At 47.2% G+C, this 22,924-nt stretch overlaps 1 protein-coding gene and 1 non-coding gene across 2 annotated transcripts; both read right to left on the bottom strand.

Annotated features, from left to right (window-relative positions):
- Nucleotides 1-62: 62 nt before the first annotated feature.
- Nucleotides 63-144, bottom strand: trnas-cga (transfer RNA serine (anticodon CGA)). The gene has a single exon. It is a non-coding gene; the product is annotated as a tRNA-Ser (tRNA).
- A 1,178-nt stretch (nucleotides 145-1,322) lies between these two features.
- Nucleotides 1,323-22,654, bottom strand: cavin2a (caveolae associated protein 2a). The gene is made up of 2 exons (XM_086219677.1): nucleotides 21,966-22,654; nucleotides 1,323-6,577 (listed from the first exon to the last, which is right to left on the bottom strand). Exons 1-2 carry the CDS (start codon nucleotides 22,515-22,517, stop codon nucleotides 5,708-5,710), a joined length of 1,422 nt encoding a protein of 473 aa, XP_086075803.1. The 5' UTR covers nucleotides 22,518-22,654; the 3' UTR covers nucleotides 1,323-5,707.
- Between the last annotated feature and the right edge of the window lie 270 nt (nucleotides 22,655-22,924).

Here is a 22,924-nt window from a genome sequence, read left to right on the forward strand (position 1 = left end):
CCGACCGAGCGTGTTCATCTGCTGGATTTCCTCCAGGCAGTCACGTAAAAGAAAACAAGCCTCGTCACGAACAGGATTCGAACCTGTGCGGGGAAACCCCATTGGATTTCGAGTCCAACGCCTTAACCTCTCGGCCACCGTGACGGAAGGTGCTCCCTCTGCCCTCCAATTTCTACTTAAATAGATCAGACGTGAGTACCTGCGGCGTTACATGACGCCTGTGGCGGATCGGAGGATGTTGGTTTCTGCAGCCTCCCTTCTTTCAGCTGCGCCACAGATTAACAAGTAATTCAGTGTCGTGACAGAAAGGAAATAGTGACGAGAGTCGGACGCAGGAGGGAGACACAGACCGCGTAAACGCAGGGGCTCACTCACGGAACCTGATTTAAAAAAAAATCCAAACAAAACAAAACATGCGGGACATGACTTGTTCTCGTGAATAAACCAAATCAAAACAACGGATTAACCGAAGCTGCACACAGTTCATCACTAACCCAACACCGACGCCCTTCCTGGATCGTTCTACACAAACTTGAGCCCGCTTTGCAGCAGGTGTGTGTTGCTGCTGCTGCTGCTGGGTGACAATGACAGCGAACGCAGGAAGTGATGCAACTAACATGTGACTGCCGTCGAAATTGTGCGTGGGAAGCATTTGTCTGCTCCCTAAAAAAAAAAACAATTAGAAAAAAAACTTTTTCAGGTTCCTCCCCTCTGGCAGCCACACAGCCGATTCATCCCTGCTTGATTTGCATGAGGCGCGGCTCAACTAACACAGGTGTGTGTGTGTGTGTGTGTGTGTGGGGGGGGAGGGGGGGGGGTAGGACGTGACTTCCCCCTCAATCTGACTCAAGAAATGCCTCGAAAAACTCCTCCTCAAAACTGCCTGTGACCTTTAACCTTCTTTAGGACTTGTCAGTGTCTTTGTTTCATGCTCTGATAATTTGGAGAGGAGATGTACAAATCACACATTTTATCATCATCATTATTATGATGAATGACAACAAAAGTAATGACAAAATCTCATTCTCAGCTTGGGCATTTCCACGGTTGTGGTCCTGAGGTAGATTTTATATTTAATCCATGGACTGAGCTCTGGAAGTCAGGGCTGAGCAGCTGCACCGCCCCCTCACCAGCACCTGCACCTGCACACAGGTTAACCAGATTAGGACACCACAACCTGCAGCCATTTACTATCACCTGACTCAACGTTTCCCTCATGCCACAAAGGAGGCGGGACCTCCGGGTGAATCCTTCCTCCTCTGAACATGAATGTGTTCACATCTGAGGGGGCTGCAAATAAAGACACACACACACACAACAGCGGAGCTTTAAAAAATCTTTATTAATGTAAACAATACTAAAAGTCTGAAAGGGTGTTCCTGCGTGTTTACAAGGTGTTAGCAACGTGTGTCAGAAGACAGTTGTGTTAACTTCTGCTGCGAGGGAACGTCTTTGGTTGAAGTGGTACTCTACACTACGAACCTATAAAGCACTTTGCACAGAGTCGACCGTCACCACGGCATCACCGCCTGACAGTGCTGTGTCTGACTTGCTTTTCCAAATTTCCAACAAAATGAATACAATTCTGATTAGATAATCTGATGTCTGAACAAATAAAAACACTTTTACACAAATCTAGATATTTTATTTTCCTAATCAAAGTTAAACTTTTGTGAGAATAAGAAGCAAAAAAAAAAACAAAAGAAAAAGCTCTACGCCAGTCACAGTTTAAGCTCAATCAGAATGTACACAAGCCTCGTGTTTGATCCTTTTTCAGGAATTAAACAAAGAATAATTAAAAAAAAGAGAAAAGAACGGACATCCGCTGCATGATTAAGAACATTCAGTGGAAACAGGTGACAATTTTTTAAAAATAATTTACGTCTAATTTAAATTTCTCCCTACAATGTCAGATGAGGAAAGGCACACATGAACAAAGAAAGCATTCCTGTTACATCACACGCACTGCTGTCTTCCTGTGGTCTCCCTCAGCACAGTGGGACTGATTCCCATGCACAGTTTGATTGTAGAACTACGTGGACGCAGTGAAACAGATGAGAGCCGCAGCTGAATCATGGCGCCATCTATTCACAAGTGTTACCCTTAAAACGGTCCGGCTGACGCACGAGCGAGGTCCTTCCTCAAACTTCCCACTGAGACCTGGAGAGGACGTAGAGGAAGATACCACCCATTCCCTCAACATGGCCGAAATATGGAACATGTCCCCTGAATTGAGGACAAAACACAAAACTACTGACTAAATTTATTCACTTTATGGTGATGACATCACTCGTTCCCTCATTTTAATGAATTCATGGCCATTATTTTTAATCTTATGCATCCAGTTTCATTGTTTTGAGGTCACAAGGGGTGACGTGGTATCAAGCTTTACTTTGTTCCCTCATTTGAGTCATTCTGAGGCCATGAGGCAAAGATTACTTGCTCCCAACACTTTGATTCATTAATGGGAACAAGTTCTACATGGGGGCTGCACGGTGGAGCAGTGGTCCTCCCTGTGGCCCCCCAGCAAGAAGGTTGTGGGTGGAGCCCCGGCTGGAGCACGGGGTCTTTCTGGGTGAGTCTCCATGTTCTCCCTGTTCCTGCTGGGTTCTCTCTGGTTGTCCAGCTTCCTCCCACAGTCCAAAGACATCAAGAGGGGACCAGGTTAATCCAGACTCTAAATTGACCGTAGCTATGACTGGACTGGTGACCCGTCCAGCGTGAACCCCGCCTCTCGCCCGAAAGCCGCTTAGATAGACTCCAGCCCCCCGCGACCCTTAACAGGACAAGCGCAAGAAAATGGATGGATGGATGGAAGTTTTACACTGTAGCCTCAAAATGCTGAGCTGCACTAAGTTAAGGGGAATAAATTGTATCTTGTGGCCTTAAAATGTGAATTAATCAATAATTGTTGCAACAAATTTCGTCTGTGGCCACTCTGAGGCTCCATACTTTCCATCCCTCTGCTCTCCCTCCCACCCCCCCAGCCCCTTCCTCTCTTCGCTCTGTCTCAACAAGGAGGCCACAGGCATGAAGAATGGGCTGATGAGGAGCCATTCGTCAAACGTAGGAGTGCCGTCCTCCGCCTTTATCCACTCCTGACCTCTAGTATTATGACACCTGGTATTTTTTGCTGAATTATTTTTAGAGCGTCTCAACATCAGACATCTGGAGCGAACATTTGGAAATCGCTGACAATGTGCAACAAGAGGAAGGTCACTTAATGGAAACTCCTGGACGTGACATCCTAACACGAAATTCTTAAAACTCTCCCTCAAACGTCCTCGCTCTCTGTGTGTAAACCGTCCATCTCCCAAAGAGTAAAAGGGCCGAGGAATTTCCCAGAAGAATAAGGCGTGTTTGACGTCGCGCTTATCTACAAAATCACTGGCATCCATCCCTTCAGGAGTGCAATTACTCACCCCAGCTCGAGCAAGTTAAAGGCACAGTAGCGGTATACTGTATGTGTGTGTGTGTGTGTGTGTGCGTGTGCGCGTGTGTGCATGTATGGAACAGGAGTGGCTTCAGTGATGGCGCCCTGGCAACCGTCAAAGATAGCATTTATGTCAGAAACTGAGTAAACATGTCATAATTTCAGTTATTGAGAGGACAACAGCAGTTCTATAAACACCCAACTATCACATAGTCACTACAGGAAATTAACAGACACAACGTTCAAGGTACACACACTCCATTCAGTAATTGTAAAGGTACTATATTAAGGTGTATAATACCAGGAGAGTTGTGTGCCTCATTTAAAACAAAACAAAAAAAGATTTCTGTACATAAACATACAAAAAATGCTCCGCAAAAAGACAAAGAGCTGTAAAAAGTTAGTTTGTGTTAAGTGTCGCTTACATTTCCCTCTGCATCCGGAGCAGCTTCTGTCCTGCAGCAATGTCCTCAGCATCAGCGTGACTTCACTTCACACTCGGGTTGTTTTTTTTTTTTTTAACTTGAATGACTTTGAAATAAATGTAAGGTTTGAGAAAGGCAAATGTTTCGAAAAAGCCGATTGAACCCGTACCCCATTCAACTTAACGGTGTATCGGGTAGTTAAGCCATCGTGCTACGTTTACATGGACTGCAATATTCTGACGTCACTTTGGTTAAGACAAGACTCAGAAACGACGCTCCCATGGAGAGAGCCTTTTCTGATTACTTGGGTAAGTTGGCATGTGGCGCTGCTGGGAACACAGAGTCACTGAGGAGATGAAGTGTGAAAAGGGACCCAAAAGAGGAAATCAAGACGTGGAGAATGCATAAGTCGCATTTTGCGACACATATTTGCAGTCACACTGCTTGATTCTGCAGCTCGAAGCGCAACAATTTGCACAACTGTTAAGAAAACACTTGAATGTGTGCATACCCTGGTGGCAGCATGGCTCAACAACTTCATGTCAAATTCCAGAGGGAAACCCTGACATACAACGTAGGGACGTCGTGTTGCAGTGCCTCATCCTCACCAGTCGGACTTTGCTGTGTCGCATGTAAACACGTTAACTGAAATAGTGTCTTGTTCAGAATCACGTCAGATTATTGTCATGTAATCATAGTCACTGATGAGCACTGATAAGAACTGATGAGCCCAAGTAAAATTCCATACCACAACTGCAGGTGAAGGACATTGACAGGACAGAGCCACTCAGATTAGTGAAGTATAGTTACCTGTTAGTATCAGGGCTCATTCAGCTCTGGTGGAAAGAAAACAACTTCTAGTTCACTACAAAACAACCCTTTTCACTGGAAAACCCAGAATACCCCCATTCCAACTCTTGAACACAACCTGGCTACACACTACCTCAACATGTGTGTGGGCGTTACCACTGTTGCCAAAGATTTACTATTTTTCACAAAAACACAAGAACAAAGAGGCCTATTTGTCAGTGAAGGAAAGAGGTCTAGAGGCAGAGAGACCCAGCGTGGGGGAGATAGTTGGGCCAGCGCCCTGGAGATGTGCCTATTGAAGATGTGGCACCAGCTGATGGCAGCTACGGGTCACTGGAGATGCACCGCGAGGTGGAGCAACTGGAGCGCAGACGACACTGGTGATACTCAAAAGACACTCAGTGGGTTTACATTCACAGCTGCAGTCGAGCTGTAGTTGTAGTTTGATTAGGTTGTTTAATTCTGAGGCGGGATCGTCTTATTCGCAACAGTATGTCCGCCTCTGGAACGGTAGGTGGCCGTAGGCCCCCTAACAGCTGATACCTGAACAAGCTGACCAGCCTTTGTAACGGTGGACTTCAAAGACTATTTAAGAAAAACAAAGAGATGACATGGATTTGTCTCTTTTTTCAGATATTCATTGTTTTTGCTCGCATTTACGAGACTGGCTGTGTCAAACATTTGTTCCACAGTGGAACCTGTAGAACGTGTCTAGAACCCCAGGCCACTCGTGGGTTGACTGGAGTGTAAAAACGCGAAAGTAATTTCACTTCCAACCACATTATCTACATGTGTAATTCTGACTTGGAAATGTACAATTTCAGTCGGACTACGTATTTTAAAAATTTTTTTTTTTTGTCCGATTTACATAATAATTCATTTTTTTCCCACCGTCATGTAATCAAGGTTTAGTGATTGACTCCCACCGGAAGCCGAGATTCAATGGATAGCACGTTTATGTGAATATGTGTGTGCTGGTCGTTCAGTAAATGCAGAAAACAAAGAAACAAGAACCGGTGGCCAATCATATCGTGCTATATTAAGACACTTGCCCCACAGCAATTGTTGCTGTGATTGTCTGCGTATCTCCTGCTGCTTCAACAGGGCTTTTGCGTTGCTCTTCTTCCTCTTCTTCTTCATCTTCCTCGCCAACATCGTCATCGTGCTCTGGGACTGCCAGGCCGGCAGAGCGTGCGCCATTTATTTCACATTCAATGATTGGCGCTTCCCCGTTGATTGACAGCTCTGCCTTCATGCTCTCTGGGGTGGAGGGGCTCAGCATTTCTTGCATCTCCCCCATGACTCCCCCCTGGGCGTGCACCTCTGCCAAGGGGATCTCTCCATCTAAGCACTCCAGAGGAGGGATCTCCACATGGGCTCCTTCCCCAGGTGAGACCATCTCTGGCGAGGAAACCTCCCCATCTCTGACCTTCTTGACATTAAAGGTCATGGGAGTCACCTTGAACGAGGAGGCTTTGGCAGTGGGGCTCTTGGGGTGGTTAGGGGTGAGGCTCTTCTTGATTTTGTCACGCTTCTCTGGAGGCACAATCTTGGTGGTAATCTGGTTCATCTTCTTCTCAATGCTCTGGCGCGAGAAGGCCTTCTTGATGGTGTCCACCTTCTTCAGGCTGGAGCGCTTGAACTTGTCAGCCCTTCTCTCAAAGTTGCGGGACGTACCCTCTGCACCCTCACACTCCAGCATACTTCCCTCCTCTTTGTGTATTGCAAGACTCTCATCATCATCTGAAGAAAGGCTAATGGTCTGGAGACCTTCCTCTTGGCCACGGAAACCATCAACAGAGCCGGCAACCGATGGAGTAGGATGGGTGGACTCTGCATCGTACTGGCTTGGTTGCGGGGTCTTGAGGGAATCCTTCACGAGCACACTGGAGGGGATCTCGTTGTCTTCCTGTTGGGGCAGAGAAGAGCAGGAGGAGGAAGTTTGGGTTAATTCTCCTCAATAAATATTAATGCCTCTTAAAACACACTGCAGCAGAGTACAGCAATAAATCTGATGCGTACTGTCTATCAATTGTTTTGGTGACAGTTAATATTTGACATAAAGAATCAAACAAACAAAAAAACAAATCCAACTCTTCAGAGACACTTGAGTTTCAAAGAATCCAACGAGGAGCGAAAAAGCAGGAGAGATCATGTTCAATAGCGGTCATCCTAACATCCAGAGCAGCTTCGCTTGGAGATGCGCACTGACACGGTTGAAGATTAAACAACAGACCATTTACAGAGAGTTAGTTTTTCTACATCTGTACACCTGATGAGGAGACAATTAGGGAAAGTTCGCAAGTGTGATCAAGAAAAGATAAGAAACGACGCAGGAATCAAGGAGTGACTTGAGAAGATCCTGTGACTTCAGAGGACTCGTTATCCAGGATGAACCAAGTCTGGAGGTGTACTGACCTCCACATTCCCCATAGATACTTGTGATCATGGTTTGGCTGGTGTGCATGTCTGCGTTTATGTGTGTTTACAATTGTTTGTGACAGACGGAGGAATTCAGCCTGTGCACGTCTCCTGAGTTTCCCCTCAAGACATCCGAAGAATTCCACCTGTTTCTCACTGGGAATCCCACTTATCCCCGTTTCCTTCTTTATCTTTCTCTGTCTCACTTTCCACATCCATGCACACGTTGACCACAGTGAACAGTGAGATAGAGACCAGGGAGTTTCATTTCGCTTGATATTCTCTTCTCTCCCCCCCCTCCCCCTTTGACACTCTGCCTCACCATCCATCACACTGTTGCACTCCACTCTGGATTTATGAGTAAGAGTTTCCCATCTCCATCGCCCCCATCCTTTCACACCCAGGGGCGAGTGAGGAGGGAAGGCTTCAGTGCTTGACATACTTCCCTACATATTTGAAATGCTCAGAAAACCAACCCCTACAACGGTATCACCACTGGATACTCGGGCTTTAGATAACCACGAGTACTGCATTTTTTCTTGTACAGGCACAAGACAGAGCTCAAACAAGACCTGGCATTTAAGTTTACCGACAGTGGAACAACTGATCTCTCCACGGACCGGCTGTGCCATTTATTCTTTCAGAGTCTGTAGTCTCATTTGGCCACCAGGTGGAAACCGCTGCTTTTAGGACACTAACAAAATTCACAAGTTTCGTATTTACCAGCATGTTTTGCTCTGCAGATCGGTCCCTCAAAAATATATCAAGCTTGTTTTAACCACTGACTTTATTTCAGGCATTCAAGCGGAAACCCTTTTAAAGAAGCTACTGAAACTAACGTGAGGGAACCGGATGTTCAACTATGCTAATTTGAAGGTTTTAGGACTATTTGGTGGTGTTGGGTACAACACCCACCAGACTGGTAAAGTGGGAGGCAAAGTTGTGGGCGCTTGACTCCACGTTTCCCGACCTAAACCCAAAGCTACAATGTTTTCATTGCATTCTGTCATTCCGACTCAAAGTACTACTGTGCTTTTACTGTGTGTAACACTTCGTTCATGAGCAGCTAAGAAAAGGTTCAACGTCTGAGGTGCTGAGAATTCACTGAATCAGTTGCTCATGAAGTGGGACACTCCCTCAAACTAAAAGTGGGCTGGTCCAGACGGCGGCGCATCCTGCCCGTGGTACGCTAGTCTGAGGTTCTGAATACGGCTGCTATGTCGCGCTCAGAGCACTTTGCAGTGACTCGACATGCATGTAAGAATGTTTTTGTATTTCTACATTTCAAAGAATGTGTGGCAGCTTGTCAGGCAATGAAAGAAGGCTTTAAGGATGTCAAAGGTTTCTGAAGGACCGTGCCATGCATCTTCCCCGGGGTGTCATTAACACATACTTCAAGACCGGGCCAACCAGATGGTCTGGAAGAGTTTAGCTTCTTGCAGATTCTTCACTCAGCCACAATTGTCTATGACAACTACAATTATGGTCAAATAGACTGAAAGATTCAAGGCATAATTTAATAAGAGGGCTATGGGATTGAAATGAAATTCTCCTGCAGTAATTATAGCCCAATCAATATTGTGTCACACAACAGAAGACACATGCATGAGGAGTTGCAGCACTCGGGCCCTGCATTTTTTTTTCTTTCTGCTCGCCCACTGGCGAACCGAAGCAATCTCAAATGAGCACTTACGGATAATTACTGCTGTTTAACCTGATTCACGTCAGCTGAAAGCACTTCCTTTAGACATCGAAACAATGTTGTAGTACACAGACAGCTTGTGAGGAGTGTGAAGTCATGTACAGCAGAAAACTGAAACCTTGATGGTAAACACGCACAAATTCAATCGTGTGCAGTTTTCCTACTTGGATGTCAATAAATCTGTCGGCGTGGTTTTAAAATCACAGCGTCAACCTTTGAAAAAGCGTCCCATATACAATATAGAGGGGGAAGAAACACTAGAAACGTTTCATAACTTTAGAATGATCTGATTTCTATACTGGTGACACAGCTTTGAGATGAGGTGTACCGAAGGGTTGTCTTCACCACCAACACGAGGGTTATGTCACCATCCCTGCCCCCAGAATAGGAGCGCTGATGCACTGCAAGTCTGTAACTTGAAATACAAAAACACAACAGAGACGGCACCATGGGAGCAGCCCTGGTCATTTAACAGCGAGCCCTCCTTTTCTGTTGGATCTGCATGAGCGGTACCCGAATGCACATTTCTGCTGATGGTTTGGCGCTGAAGCACGCCCTTTGAGAGGGCATGGATGTGAACGTGTTCATGCGAAATCAAATCATGGATGATGGTGGTGTCAAGGTTTGAATAGATTCAATCTTGACTCCTCCACTCCAGTTTGGGCATGCTGTGGACTGCGATTTGGCTCAAACACGTTTGACTTAATCGGTGTGGGCCTTGGAGAGTGTGGGAGGCACTGAATGAATCTCAAACAACCTTGAATGAGAACTGAAGCTGCTACATAATATAATATCTGCTACGGATGGATTGATAATCTCACTGGACAGAACTCGGAGAGCACATATTTTTGCCAGGTCAAACTTTTGGTCCCTGGCACTTCTGTGCTCCAAGCAACAATGAAAGGACACTCGCACCCCTGAGTGCATCGCAGTTTACGGCTGTCGCATGGATCGAGAGGGAGGTGGAACGTTAAAATAGTAGAATTTACGTCAAGGAGAAGACGAATGCTGCACTGTGTTGCAAATATCACTTCCTACTTCCACTAGGTGGTGCTAGAGAGCCCAACTTCCTTTAAATTACGTTGTTTAAATCACATCGTGAAGACAACACTGTGTAATTTTGAAATGTTTGTTCCTCGTAACCACAAGGTTGCGCTATGACCATGTAAATGTCCTCTGTAGTCAAGGCGCTATGTCCTCACTTTACCCATGACCAAGTAGTAAAGCGGTTTCTGACCAAATACAAGATTGATCTGCGGCCCAACAGGTGGCGCTATAACTAATCTAACCCAATACTGAATAGCTTGTTCCTTAGCCACCTCCTAGTTTTAGCTGAATCCTTCTGGCATTCAAATGCCACTAAAAGCATGACGTAACAGCACAATAACCCTTCAGTTGATGCTTTACTTAGCAATCATAACTCACACAAACAATCTACAGTTTGTTTGTTTTTTTAAATGACAACTTCCAGCTTTTTCCCACCATCCTTTATTGGTATTATGTGTCAAATGCCTGTCCCCAGTTTAACCCTACAAGAAACTTCCAAATTACCATTTGACCCTCTTTGTGTGTCCCAACTTCTGATTGTGCTGCTATTCTCCTGGGAACCTCAGTAATTAATATACTATCTAAGCAAACACTCATTAGCCACGGGGCATGTGACGTCTGGATGTGTTTCTGTGTGCTTTTGTGTATTTGTGCGCAGTCATTATCTTAAAGGCTGTTCCAGAGAGCAAGATGAAAAGAAATGTAAATACATTTGGATTGGGACCAAATAACAAAGATAATTCATGGTGACATTTTCAGTTATGCAATGCAGCTGAACGATTTAGCTGAACGTTAGCAGAACTGCCATTTATGCTAATAGCAAGTCCTGCTAGGTGTGACTGAGCCAGAGCTAATAAAGTCAGTCCTCTCGCTCTTTTCAAACAGGGCAAAGTTTGACACACTTGAACCGGTGGAAGGAGCTCTGGTTACTGTGTGAGTGAGTGTCTCTTTATACCACAGGAGTAATGATACCTTAGTTCCCCTTTACATGTGTTTATCTCTCTTAGTGTGTTTTATACCCTGAATTATTCATTGAATGGGTTGAGTAAAGACATTCACACATGGCCATCCATAAAACAACTCTTCTCTGCTGTGCCACCGGTTTGCAGTGTTTACTGAACGCTGCAATCAAAGTTAAAAATTATTTCTACTTTGACCTCTGTAGGCTATAATTTTCTTTAAAAGCTTTTTATGTGTCAAAAAATGGTGGTGGCTCACAAGTCGCTTAACAAGGCTTGCTAATTTGTTGTGGTTATTAAATGTCATTCCTAAAACAAAAGGAGCAGAGAGCCAGTTGTGGAGATGCTGCTAACGTAACGTTAGCTTCGTACTTCTGACAAATACATTCACGCTTCAAAATGCATAAAAGGGCCATTTGATAAGATGATCTTGTGAAACAAAACAAACTTTTGTTAGGCACGGAAATTATTTCCTACAAAAAATGCAAAATTCAACGTGCTCAAAATTCCAGACATTTCAACTTCAACCTCAGATGGACTAACCTCTCAACCCGCGAGTCAACAACTTTACATGACACAGCCAAAGGCAGCACAAGCAAGCAGAGGATGATGGATGAAAAGCTACTTTTGCCTTGCAGAGTCTCACAAAATGTACAACACCACACTAACAAGTAATTGCGATCTCAGCAGGCAACACAAAGCCTGGCAAAGCAGTAATTTGGGGCTGCCAGGTTAAGAACAGTGGTATAGTCCACGGCTAAAGGCAGCTGTTAGCCTTCATGTTGCAACACTGGCGCTCAAGTGAAATACTCCTCTTCTCCCAATGAGTCTATCAACCGCCAGATAAGCTTATTACACTACTCCTGTTGTATATTATTGGTGTGGTCTTTCTCTGTATCAGTAGGTGTCCCGCCTGAAGACAAAGTAAACAAAGGAAAGTTGGCCCCTCCCTTGTTGTCAAGGAAAATACAGAGGAAAACATATATTGATTCCAGCGTTATCATCCAGCCCAATCAATACCTATCGTGCAGAGTTGATGAATAACTGTACGCAACCACAAAACATGAAAGCTCCAATGGAATGTTTTTTTAAACCTCTAAAGTACAATTTGTTCTTTCCACAGAAAGAACAATGGATGTGCTGATAAACAAACACTTACAAAGAGAAGAGGCTACTCATTTTAACCGTTTAATTAGCCGTCGGTCGCAGAGCTGGACGGAACTTTGACCAGGTGTGTTTTCCTGCCCCTTCAGATGATAATGGAGGTTCTGTTTATCCTACCAGGCCAGGTTGGCATACAGGTGTGTTGGCACAGTGACTCAGGTGCCTCCAGGGGACTTCATCGATGAAAGGGTACCACACACACACACACACACACACACACACACACACACACACACACACACACACACACACACACACTTCAAAGTGCTTACATGAGTACATTTCTTTGACTTGTTTCAAAGTTTCTCCAACCTTTTGTTGTTGTTTTTTTGGCAATGTTCACAACCCCTAAATTGACTCTCAGTAAGCTGCAGACCCCCAAAAGTCAAATTACACCGTTTTGCTGAGGACCCCATGAGACATCTTAAAGGACCCCTGGGAGTCCAACTTTGAGAACCACAAATGTACACCTGTGTCTCTCTCTCTCTCTCTCTCTCTCACACACACACACACACACACACACACACACACACACACACAGACACACTCACTACTTCACACTCAGGTGGGGATTTATGTCACAAGGATTTGCCAAAGACAAAGCCTGCTAAACACCACTGTCAAGGCACGGTAAGCCATTAAAAAAAATCTTACTCATGTTTCAATGGAAGAAAATAGTTTCAGATTTAAAAGACTGTTAATCCTTTGTTCAACTCCCCCCAGAAATCTTTTCTTTTGTCCTTGGAAGAGTCATTGCAAGACGTTGCAACCCCAAACCCGTCGGTCCTAAATCTCCGACAGGTGTTTGAAGATCTGATGCTTCTCTGTGAAACATCCACTGATAGATTACACTCCTTTTACATTTGTCTTCTTCTGGGTTTGTTCTGCTTACATCCTTCCCACTACAGTGCAGTAAGAGGTCACCCTGCCCGGCTTGTTATGTAACATCACGCTCCCTTCACCCTCCTCCATGTATGACATGAGGACCCATCCATGGACACAGGAAGGAAGGAGGAAAGGGAAAAGAGAAGATGGAATTCTGCTATTTGTCTTGGGATTGGCTTCCCATGAAACAAGATAAACTCTCTGTACTGTACACAAGCACAATAGTCCATTTGAATCCTAACATTCCCAATCATTCCGTCATAGCACACTGGAACATTCCATAAATAAAACATATATGATATGATCAGAAAATGGAATAAAACATGTAAATATAAAGCATGCCATCAATCTTTTCATCACAAGCAGGGGCATTCTTTCCTCTCCACACCCCCCTCCCATATCTGCCTCGCCAAAAGAAAACATGGCGTGTTTACTGGCTTTACAAGCTTGTGTAATCACACAACACAATAACCGATTCAGGCGTGCTGACGTGCCGCGGGAGGCGACCTGGGGAGGTGGCCGTCACACCGATGACCGCCACGAACATTCGTAACGTGCAGGAGACCAACGTGCCTCAGGTGATGACATGCTTCATTTTCAGTCGTACACTGTATGTCGTCCAATTCATAATTCATCACTTACATCGATGACATGATGATGGTCACTTCCTCTGAGCTGGAGGTTTTCAAGGTTTGGTCCAGGAATCCGGGAGGCACAATTTAACCTCAACTATGTTTAAACACGTCTGAAAGCTATTTGAACTCTGCCATCACATTTTGAAAAAAGCAAAAACCAAACAAAAAACACCCCCACCACCAAACAGTTGACAGTTTTTTTTTTTAAACCACATACATTTGCTTGGGGCCCCCAAAGAACCTCGAATCATCTCTGCCCGTTCCTCCCTCCTCTCATCTGCCCCTCTGTCCTGCTCTCTTTCACCCCGCCTGGTCGAGGCAGATGGCCGCCTCCATAGTGCCTGCAACTTACAACTTGCCCAAATGAAAGTAACTCCCCGAGAACTTTCGAGACAGCCGACTCTTTTCCTTCTTCAGGTTTCTTACAACCACGTGCAAAGAATCGCACAGGCTGACGGAAACGTGCCTGACTGACATTTCCTTGCAACCCTTTCAAGGTTTGCTTTAAAATTCACCAGGCAAATGAATGGAAACAAAACTGGCATTCCGTTAACAAAGCAAACCTTTGTTTGTAGTATTTCTGACCGCTTAAACTGGACCCCCGAGTAGACGCTAACTCGGCAAAGGCCAAGTGATATTTCTAGTGCGGAAGCGTGTCTGGGTGTGTCACCAAGCTGATTTGAACGTCGCTGAAAGTCCGGTTGCCCGAAGAGACGGCTCGGTCGCACATAAACTGTTGTATAATCCTGCACCTGCACTGCTTGTCTTGCAACATCTCTGTGCATGTGTGACCCATGACATAAACAGAAGGCAAAACACAACACATTCCAGCGCAGTTCCGCTTTTTGTCTCTTCAGATGGGACTGTTAATCTCTCTTAGCTTCTTGTGGTGTTTTTTTTTTTTAATCTCCCAGAATCCTCTTCTTCACAAAGCTTCAGCACAGTCCCAAATCCGCCCTATCAGGACCATTGTTTGATAAGAGCTGAGGGGAGATACTGTATATATTTTTGATAAAGTCATAATGTTATCTCAAAACAAGTTGTATTTTTATGATTTTTTTCACAGCAGATTGCATCAATAAGAGCAATGAGAACCAAGCTGACTATTGTTTTCTCTTTTCCTGCTATGGATGTTATGGCCTTGGAACAAGACTGTGATGGAGACTCAAGTTTGAAAAGTCAAGAACAGAGCAAACAAAAAAAAAGGGTACCAGGTGTATTTATAATGTGAATTTCCCATCACACACACTCATTTACACATTTTCTAGCGTCAGGTGTGTGTGTGTGTGTGTGAGAGATATGATGAGGGACAGACGGAATAACAGGTGCGTGTGTTGGGTTGATATTGATTAATAATGTCTGGGTGTACATTTTCAGCTGCTTTTAGGATTGGAAACCGAGCCAAGCGTTTATAAACCTGAGGAGGTGACATGCAAGACAAGTCACCGAGGAACAGCTGCTGATCCTGGACTAGGAACCTGAACTTCTTTGGCAGAATGTGAGCAAAGCAACTCCTCGCTTGTTGTAGAAAACTCAAATCAACAAGAGAGCAAGTGGGAACAAATGAGATTAATAATTTCACCCAACCAATAACGTGTGAAAGCGTGCTCAGTATGTGCTCTTGGCTGTTGTGAAGTATGTTGTATGAAGGCGTTTACTGGGAGGCTCCACGAAAGAACCAGCTGCCACCTTTACTCACCTTTTGTGCTACTTTCAAGACTGCGTGCAAGTTTTAGAGTCACTCACATCAAAAGAAGAAATTTTGTTTCAGCAAACGAGATTTTTTAAAAAAAAAATTATACGTACATAAATATTACTACGTATTGAACTAATAAATCACGAGCCATGTAAAGACAAAGCTCATTTGGGCAGGTAGAAGATAGTTTACTAGCTAACTAGCAACAATGCTAACAAGGCTAAAATGCAATGCTTCCTTACTTCCACTGGGAAGTTTTAATAAATTGTGTTGTTGAATGATTTCAATGTAAAACCTAAACAGCTCTCAAATGTACAGTATTCATTATTGTAAAACTTACAGTACTTTTAATACCTGCATGGGTGAAAACTGATATACTGGAGTGACATTTCTATGCTAGCATGTTCAAAAACTTAGCTTAGGGCTGTTAGCTGATGCTTTATGTTCTAACCTGTGAAATGGATACAATTAAATGACCTAAGACTTTTCTCTGGATACCCGATCTGCACTGTAGAATTATATTTTGCTTGTTTGACGTGAGGCAATCTGTTCTGTAACAGTGCTTTGGTAACAGCTCTCTACAGCTGCTAGCTAACAGTTTTTCTTCTTCTGTGACACGTTAATGCACAAGGTGGAACTCACTCATTTATTCATTAGATGATTGTTTACCTTCATGTAACTCCACAACACTTTTGTTTTACTGCCATTAAACTAAAGCTAAGAGTCGAGGGCGAGGCCTGAGAAGAGCAGGACCAGTTTGTCCTCCATCTAAAGTGAAACCAGCGGGTGTGGAAAAACTTCAGCTCCCGCTGAAAGCTGAGGTGAGTCACAGTCTCTGGTCAAGTGTGAGTACACAGAATTACTGTGATGACTAGTTGCACAGAAAGTGAATCACTCAAAACCTTTGTAAGCAATGTTTGTAACGTGTCATCAGGATGTGGTGTCAGAGAAAAAGGGGGAAAAAAAACATCCAGAGAGACATGAAGGAATTTATTCATCTCAAGTTATTCCGAGCTAAATAATAGTTTCAGATATGTCAAGAACGGCCCCCGGTCCATCTGCAGACCCTCTATCAATGAAGAGCCTGGTCATGTGGTTGGCTTGGCCGAGGAGCGTCTTCCTCTCTCAACGAGATACGAATGTGATTTAAAAGTGTGTGTCGAGAGCGCTGCCTGTTGTCCCTCCCAGAGGACAACCAGCTAAACTCAAACATATCTGAGGCTTCCACTTCATTGAATTAGTTAATCCTTTTTTTCTCCCCTCCCAATTTGTTACATTTCCAGCTCTACTGTCAAGCTGTCAAGGTCACTCGCCACTACCGCTCTGGCGAGGCTGCGGTCTTATCTAGCTCAAGCCTGTAATTCACCGACCTTAAATTAAACTGCTGCGTCTGTGGACGTCACGGCTGCTGACGAGTGCCGAGGCTCACTAGTTAGCTTAGCCGTCCCCACTTGCAGAACCTGACGTCTGTGACAACTACGTCAACATCAGCCGCGACGCCGACCTCCGAGCCAGCAGCAAACCTCAACTGCATTCACTCGTGTGCTCGTGACTCCGAGGGGTTCTCAGCGTTCCGCTCGCGTCTTTTCACAAACTTGCATCGATTCACACCATTGCATTGATCCACTCCACCTCAATCCACCGCTGCTCCGTTACTGGCTAACAAAAACGTAGTATGATAACTCAGGGTTGACAAAAGCAGAACGATGTCGGCCCTGCGACGGACTGGTGACCTGCACAGGGTGAGCCTTGCCTCTCGCCCAATGTTAGCTGGGACAGGCTCCACCCCCGGTATAGAAGATGGATGGATGGATGATGTCATGTTGTCCAAATGGAGGCTCGGGGGACAGTTGGTGTTTCATGCGCTACAGATCATTGAGCCCCTTGAGGCACATTTGTGATATCGGGTAACATAAATAAAACTGATGTGGCTTGACTTAACTAAGATCTTCTCAGACAATAAACGACTTCAGTCATGGGAAATTAAATTGCATTTCTTGCATGCCACAGTGATGCAAATCAGTTCAGCTAAAAGATTGTGGGGCCCCCAGGGGTCTGAAACCACCCAGGTAATGAGACTTTAAAATTAATCTGCATGACAAATAATAAGGAAAGGAAATATCAGCAATCCAACACAAAAGATGGCTGGGAATTGTTTATGTCAGAAAGGGCCTCAGTGGGGGGGGGGCATGAGGAGGCAGGAAGAGCACTGGTGCACAAAAACAAACAAACAGCAGTGATTAAGTCCTCATTAGTTCTTGTTATGCAAAGGAACGCAGCGGAGCAGCAGACAGCCCTGCCATTCCTGACCGACTGTGGCCAAAGGCCGAGGCGGCCGAGCCCTGCTCCGTGCTACAGTGGCTGTTTACCCAGAGGGCCTCTGAGTTTCCACCTCAGCTGGCACGTACAGGGTGATGAGTGTTCTGGATCAATTTAGTCCAGCGTGGAGGGAGGGAGAGAGGGAGGGAGGGAGAGAGAGAAAATGTGCGTTATCACAGAGTAGCGTGAGCACGTGCTGTCATGCGCTTTTAGGCAACCAGGACAGGTGGCGAGAGACAAAACATGAAAGCAAATCAGAAAATGAGCGCACAGAGAAATCAAGAGACAGGACTTGAGACGAGACGACGGGGCAGAAAGTGACGGACACAGGAAAAGGTCAACGCAGGCTGAGGGAGGTGAAGGAACAAGGGCTGCACTTAGTCCTTTTATTCCCCCGCCACTCCCCTCAGGCTTGCCAAGTCTCATTTACAGCTCTGTAACTCCATCCACCTGACCCCAAAACAGCAGCACAGCAGCCAATGGCTGGCATACACGCACACACATGCTGCATACGCCTGTGAGGTCATACCTGCCCTCACCTCTTTAGCTTGGCTCAGCAAACAAATCAACTCAGCAGAGGGCCGACGCAGTCACACGTGAACTGGTCAGTATCTCATACGTGCTGGTCAATGAGTGTCCAGACCCAGACCCTCACTCCCAATGGTTCCCAACACAGAATTCTTTGCTGTTATGTTGAGGCTTTGATGGACGCAACACAACCATAATACGCGGCCCGCGTGTGATTAATGTAACATTCTGGCGTTCCACAGCAGAGGTGGAACATGCAAGTCGCTCCAGTCTGTGATTGAGTGAGCCGTTCCGCTGTTCCAGCTGTCCATCCAAGGGTGAGTTCACACCGCATCAGACACTGCAGGGAGGATTCATCTGAACCGGGAGAGAGTGTTGGAGCAGCCCTGCAGCTGCTCAATGGAGTGACTGCAGCCTGGCGTCACTCTGTGGCAGCCGATCACGCAGGCTAGCAGCACACAGTCCTCTCAGCATGTCACTAATATCAACAGATATTTGCAGTATCTTAGATACTTTTGATCAGCACCAGAAACTCGCCACGTGTCAGGCAACGTGCGAGGGGAAAACACACGTCGCCAGGAAACACCACATACAAGCAGAAGCATCTAAAGGACGCGTGGAATTTAACGGTGCACTGAAAGAGAGCTGTGGCGTCCACTCTCTCCCGAGGCAGCAGGACACACCCTCCCAGCAGATAGAACTGGATCTGATCGATCCTTCCTCGCTCGCCCGCCCCTCCCTCAGACAAACAGCTCAAGCTGCAGGTCCAGGTCTTGGCACCTGATGCATTTGAACAACAGAGGCTCTGTACCTGGGTAACCAGGTAACAACGGCAGCTAAGAGCACTCAGTGGCTCAGGTTGAGTCAACACTGCCCCCCCCCACACACACTTGTGTGCACATGCTCAGACGCAAAGCCGGGCTTCTATCCATGCCCTCCTACATGTGCACAGAAAACTCATCATCTTGTTTTTGTTTTTTTTAGGGTTGAGCGGACTTTCATCTGTCAGACGACGTTGGCATGGCAACCGCGGTAAATCAGAACCAACTGTGTGCTTTCATCTCCATATCAAAAAGTTGAAGGCCTTTTTTTTTTTTGCACTGTAGACTTCAGCAATATGGCCTCAAATATCATCTCATAAACTCCAAATATCCCAATAGAAGAACTTAACATGCAGGAGGAACGTCACATGACCTCAGCTACTCTCTCCTGTGCGGCCAATACTTTGTAACCCCGACGGGCAACCACGGCTCGGATTGATCTGATACAAAACCAGTGTTTGGTAGTAGCTGCTGATTCAATTCAGCTGGTTCGCCGCAAATCAAAGCACCCTGAGTTCAGTACCAAACCGTTACCAGCAGTGTGTTTCCACGGTTTCATGCTGTGGGGAAGCTTCTCTCCTCACAGTCTGAGGTGTCAGGGTCAGTTTGCGGGGCCGCTACCTGCAGGTCCTGAAAATTTACAACTGAAAAATTAAACCGGTTCCAGGCGACTCGGAGAACTATTAGCTTGATTTTTTTTTTCTTCCCCCGTCCTAAAAGAGAGACGTCACAGGCGGGAAGGATGACACAAGCGGGACGACTCACAGACGGATGGAGCGACTGGCTGCGTCTCCTGATGCCTGCTGTATCAGCGCTCATCACTCTCATGCCGCTCGCTCAGGAAAGATGCAACTCTCAGTTCTCAAACAATTCAGCAAAAAAAAAGAAAGAAAAGAAAAGTAGGAGCGCAATTAACTGTTCAGTGGTGCTCTTAGTGACCTTTGTGACCCCGGACCTCCACTGTTTTTTATTCCATCCATCTTTGCTGTAAAGTTAACATGAAAACCTTCAGTTGAAACATAGTTAAGTGTTTAATGACGTTTAAAGCCCCCCCCCCCCCCCCCAAAAATCCTGAAATATCACTATCAGTCCATCCATGATGACCCGGGTCAAAGATGATGTTCATCATTCATCCATTCACGACTTCTTCTCCTGTTGAGGGTGGTGGGGGTGGAGCCTATCCCAGCAGCCTTCCCCCTGGACGGGTCACCAGTCCATGGCAGGGCCAACACATAGAGACAGACAACCATTGGCTCTCCCAGTCATACCTACGGTCAATTTAGAGTCTGGATTAACCTGGTCCCCTCTTGATGTCTTTGGACTGTGGGAGGAAGCTGGAGTACCAGAGAGAACCCAGCAGGAACAGGGAGAACATGGAGACTCACCCAGATAGATGGGGCTCAAACCCAGAACCACTGGGCCGCCCTGATGTTCATTTCTCAAACAAGAAATTTGATTAAAGTGATAAAGTTAATTCTACATGGCAGGTCTAGTAAACGAGGGAGAATTTGCAGGGTGGAAGTTTTGTGCTGTAGTTTCCCCTCTCGTGTTGGCGTGGCAGAGTGAGGTTACGGCCGCAGGTGTGTGTTGTGCAGTTGAAACAGCAAATCCATCCAAAAGCCCTCCGTGTGTCTGAATTATGACTGTGGGGTGTAAACAGATCCAGTCGCTGTCTGAGCTCCTCTATTATCCTCTGGAGCTCCATTCCCAGACACACCCTTCCTCTCTACTGTCACACACACACACACACACACACACACACACACACACACACACACACACACACACACACACACACACACACACACACACAAGCACTCTCCCCAGCCAAACACCACTTTTACATCAGTTAAAACTTAATCTAATGGGTCTCCATCCCCCACTGGTGAGTTGATCCCCGGTGTGGACGCAGCCTTCGGTGGCGCAGGTGTGTGTATCAGACAAGTGCAAACATCTCTCCACACCACTGGCGGAGCAACGGTTCCTGTTCGACAAGTTTCAAAACCTCAAAATGAAATAAAGTGTTGTGCAGCCGCAGCCTATCAGGTGTCAGTGCCAACCGGGAGAGAACACACACCTCCGCAGTCAAATCTGAATGCAAATATGACTCAGGACTGGTTCATAGTGCAGGCAAACACTCAGGTCTGGGCAGTAACCAGCCTCACCTGGGCAGTAACCAGCCTCACCCGGGCAGTAACCAGCCTCACCCGGGCAGTAACCAGCCTCACCCGGGCAGTAACCAGCCTCACCTGGGCAGTAACCAGCCTCACCCGGACAGTAACCAGCCTCACCTGGGCAGTAACCAGCCTCACCCGGGCCTCACCCGGGCAGTAACCAGCCTCACCTGGGCAGTAACCAGCCTCACCCGGGCAGTAACCAGCCTCACCCGGGCCTCACCCGGGCAGTGACCAGCCTCACCCGGGCAGTGACCAGCCTCACCGGGACAGTGACCAGCCACACCGGGGCAGAAACCAGCCTCACCCGGGCAGTAACCAGCCTTACCTGGGCAGTAACCAGCCTCACCTGGGCAGTAACCAGCCTCACCCGGACAGTAACCAGCCTCACCTGGGCAGTAACCAGCCTCACCGGGGCAGTAACCAGCCTCACCCGGACAGTAACCAGCCTCACCTGGGCAGTAACCAGCCTCACCCGGACAGTAACCAGCCTCACCTGGGCAGTAACCAGCCTCACCCGGACAGTAACCAGCCTCACCCGGACAGTAACCAGCCTCACCTGGGCAGTAACCAGCCTCACCCGGACAGTAACCAGCCTCACCTGGACAGTAACCAGCCTCACCTGGGCAGTAACCAGCCTCACCCGGGCAGTAACCAGCCTCACCCGGGCAGTAACCAGCCTCACCCGGACAGTAACCAGCCTCACCCGGGCAGTAACCAGCCTCACCTGGACAGTAACCAGCCTCACCCGGGCAGTAACCAGCCTCACCTGGACAGTAACCAGCCTCACCCGGGCAGTAACCAGCCTCACCTGGACAGTAACCAGCCTCACCCAGGCAGTAACCAGCCTCACCTGGACAGTAACCAGCCTCACCTGGACATATTTCATGATTCTAGGAGGTTAAGTGTTGTGACATCCTCCTGTAAACTCGAGTTCCTGGCTCACCTGGAAGATGAGCACCTTGAAGTGGTTCCTCTTCAGCAGGTGGTTGTGGTTGGCCTCCAGCCGCTTCACCTGGACTCCCTGCTTGTCAAGCCGCTCCTTCACGTCCTTCAGGTGACCGCTGACCTTGCGCGAGCGCTCCAGCAGTTTGCTGACGCTGTTGGAGGTGCTGACGTGGGTCTTGGACAGGCGGGTCACGTCGCCCTGCACCACCCGCACCGCGCCCTCCAGGTCGGCCTGCCTCTGCTCCATCCGCTGCTGGTTGTCCTGCACCGCCTCCAGCATGTTGACCAGCTTGTCCAGCAGCGCCACCACGGTGATGGCGCTCACCTGGCCGCGGTCCACGGGACTGCCTGGAGCGGCCGCATTCGGGCTAGTGGGGCTCTTGAATCCCAGGCGGGAGAGGGTGCTGGTCGGGGTCGGGGACGACGGCGCGGAGGAAGGGCTGAAGCTCGGGATGAGCAGCTCCGCGTTCTCGGACGGCTGCTGCTGCGGGATGGTGTGCGTGCTGCCGGACACGCTGCCGGGCTCGGCCTGGGAGGCGCCGTCTTCCATAGCTGACAGGTGGTTGAGGGTCCCGCTGGAGAGGGTCGGTGAACGGTGAGGCTCCCAGGTGCTGCTGGCGGACGTGAGTTCCAGCCGAGGACTGGAGTTTGGGGGGAGTTTTGCTTCTTGGAGTTGGCTGGTCCTCCACGCCCCTCGCCGCTGGCGCGCCTCCACACACAGGCACAAACACGCCGTGAACTTTCAAAACACCTCCCCTGCAAGCCAAAGGGAGGGGCCTGGTTGCTATGGAGACTGTGCAGGCCGAGCCCTTTTGACAGAATAGAAGCGTGCGTGTGTGTGTGTGTGTGTGTGTGTGTGTGTGCGTGCGTGCGTGTGTGTGTGTGTGCGCGCCCCGAGCTTCCTTGTGTTCTCACTAGCTGTGTTTTCATGTAGGTCAACCATTCCACCAGAACTAC

This window comes from Aulostomus chinensis, chromosome 12, assembly GCF_037954235.1.
Source record: "Aulostomus chinensis isolate RoL2024-O1b breed Wild chromosome 12, RoL_Achi_v1.0, whole genome shotgun sequence".
In the NCBI taxonomy this organism is placed as follows: Eukaryota; Metazoa; Chordata; class Actinopteri; order Syngnathiformes; family Aulostomidae; genus Aulostomus; species Aulostomus chinensis.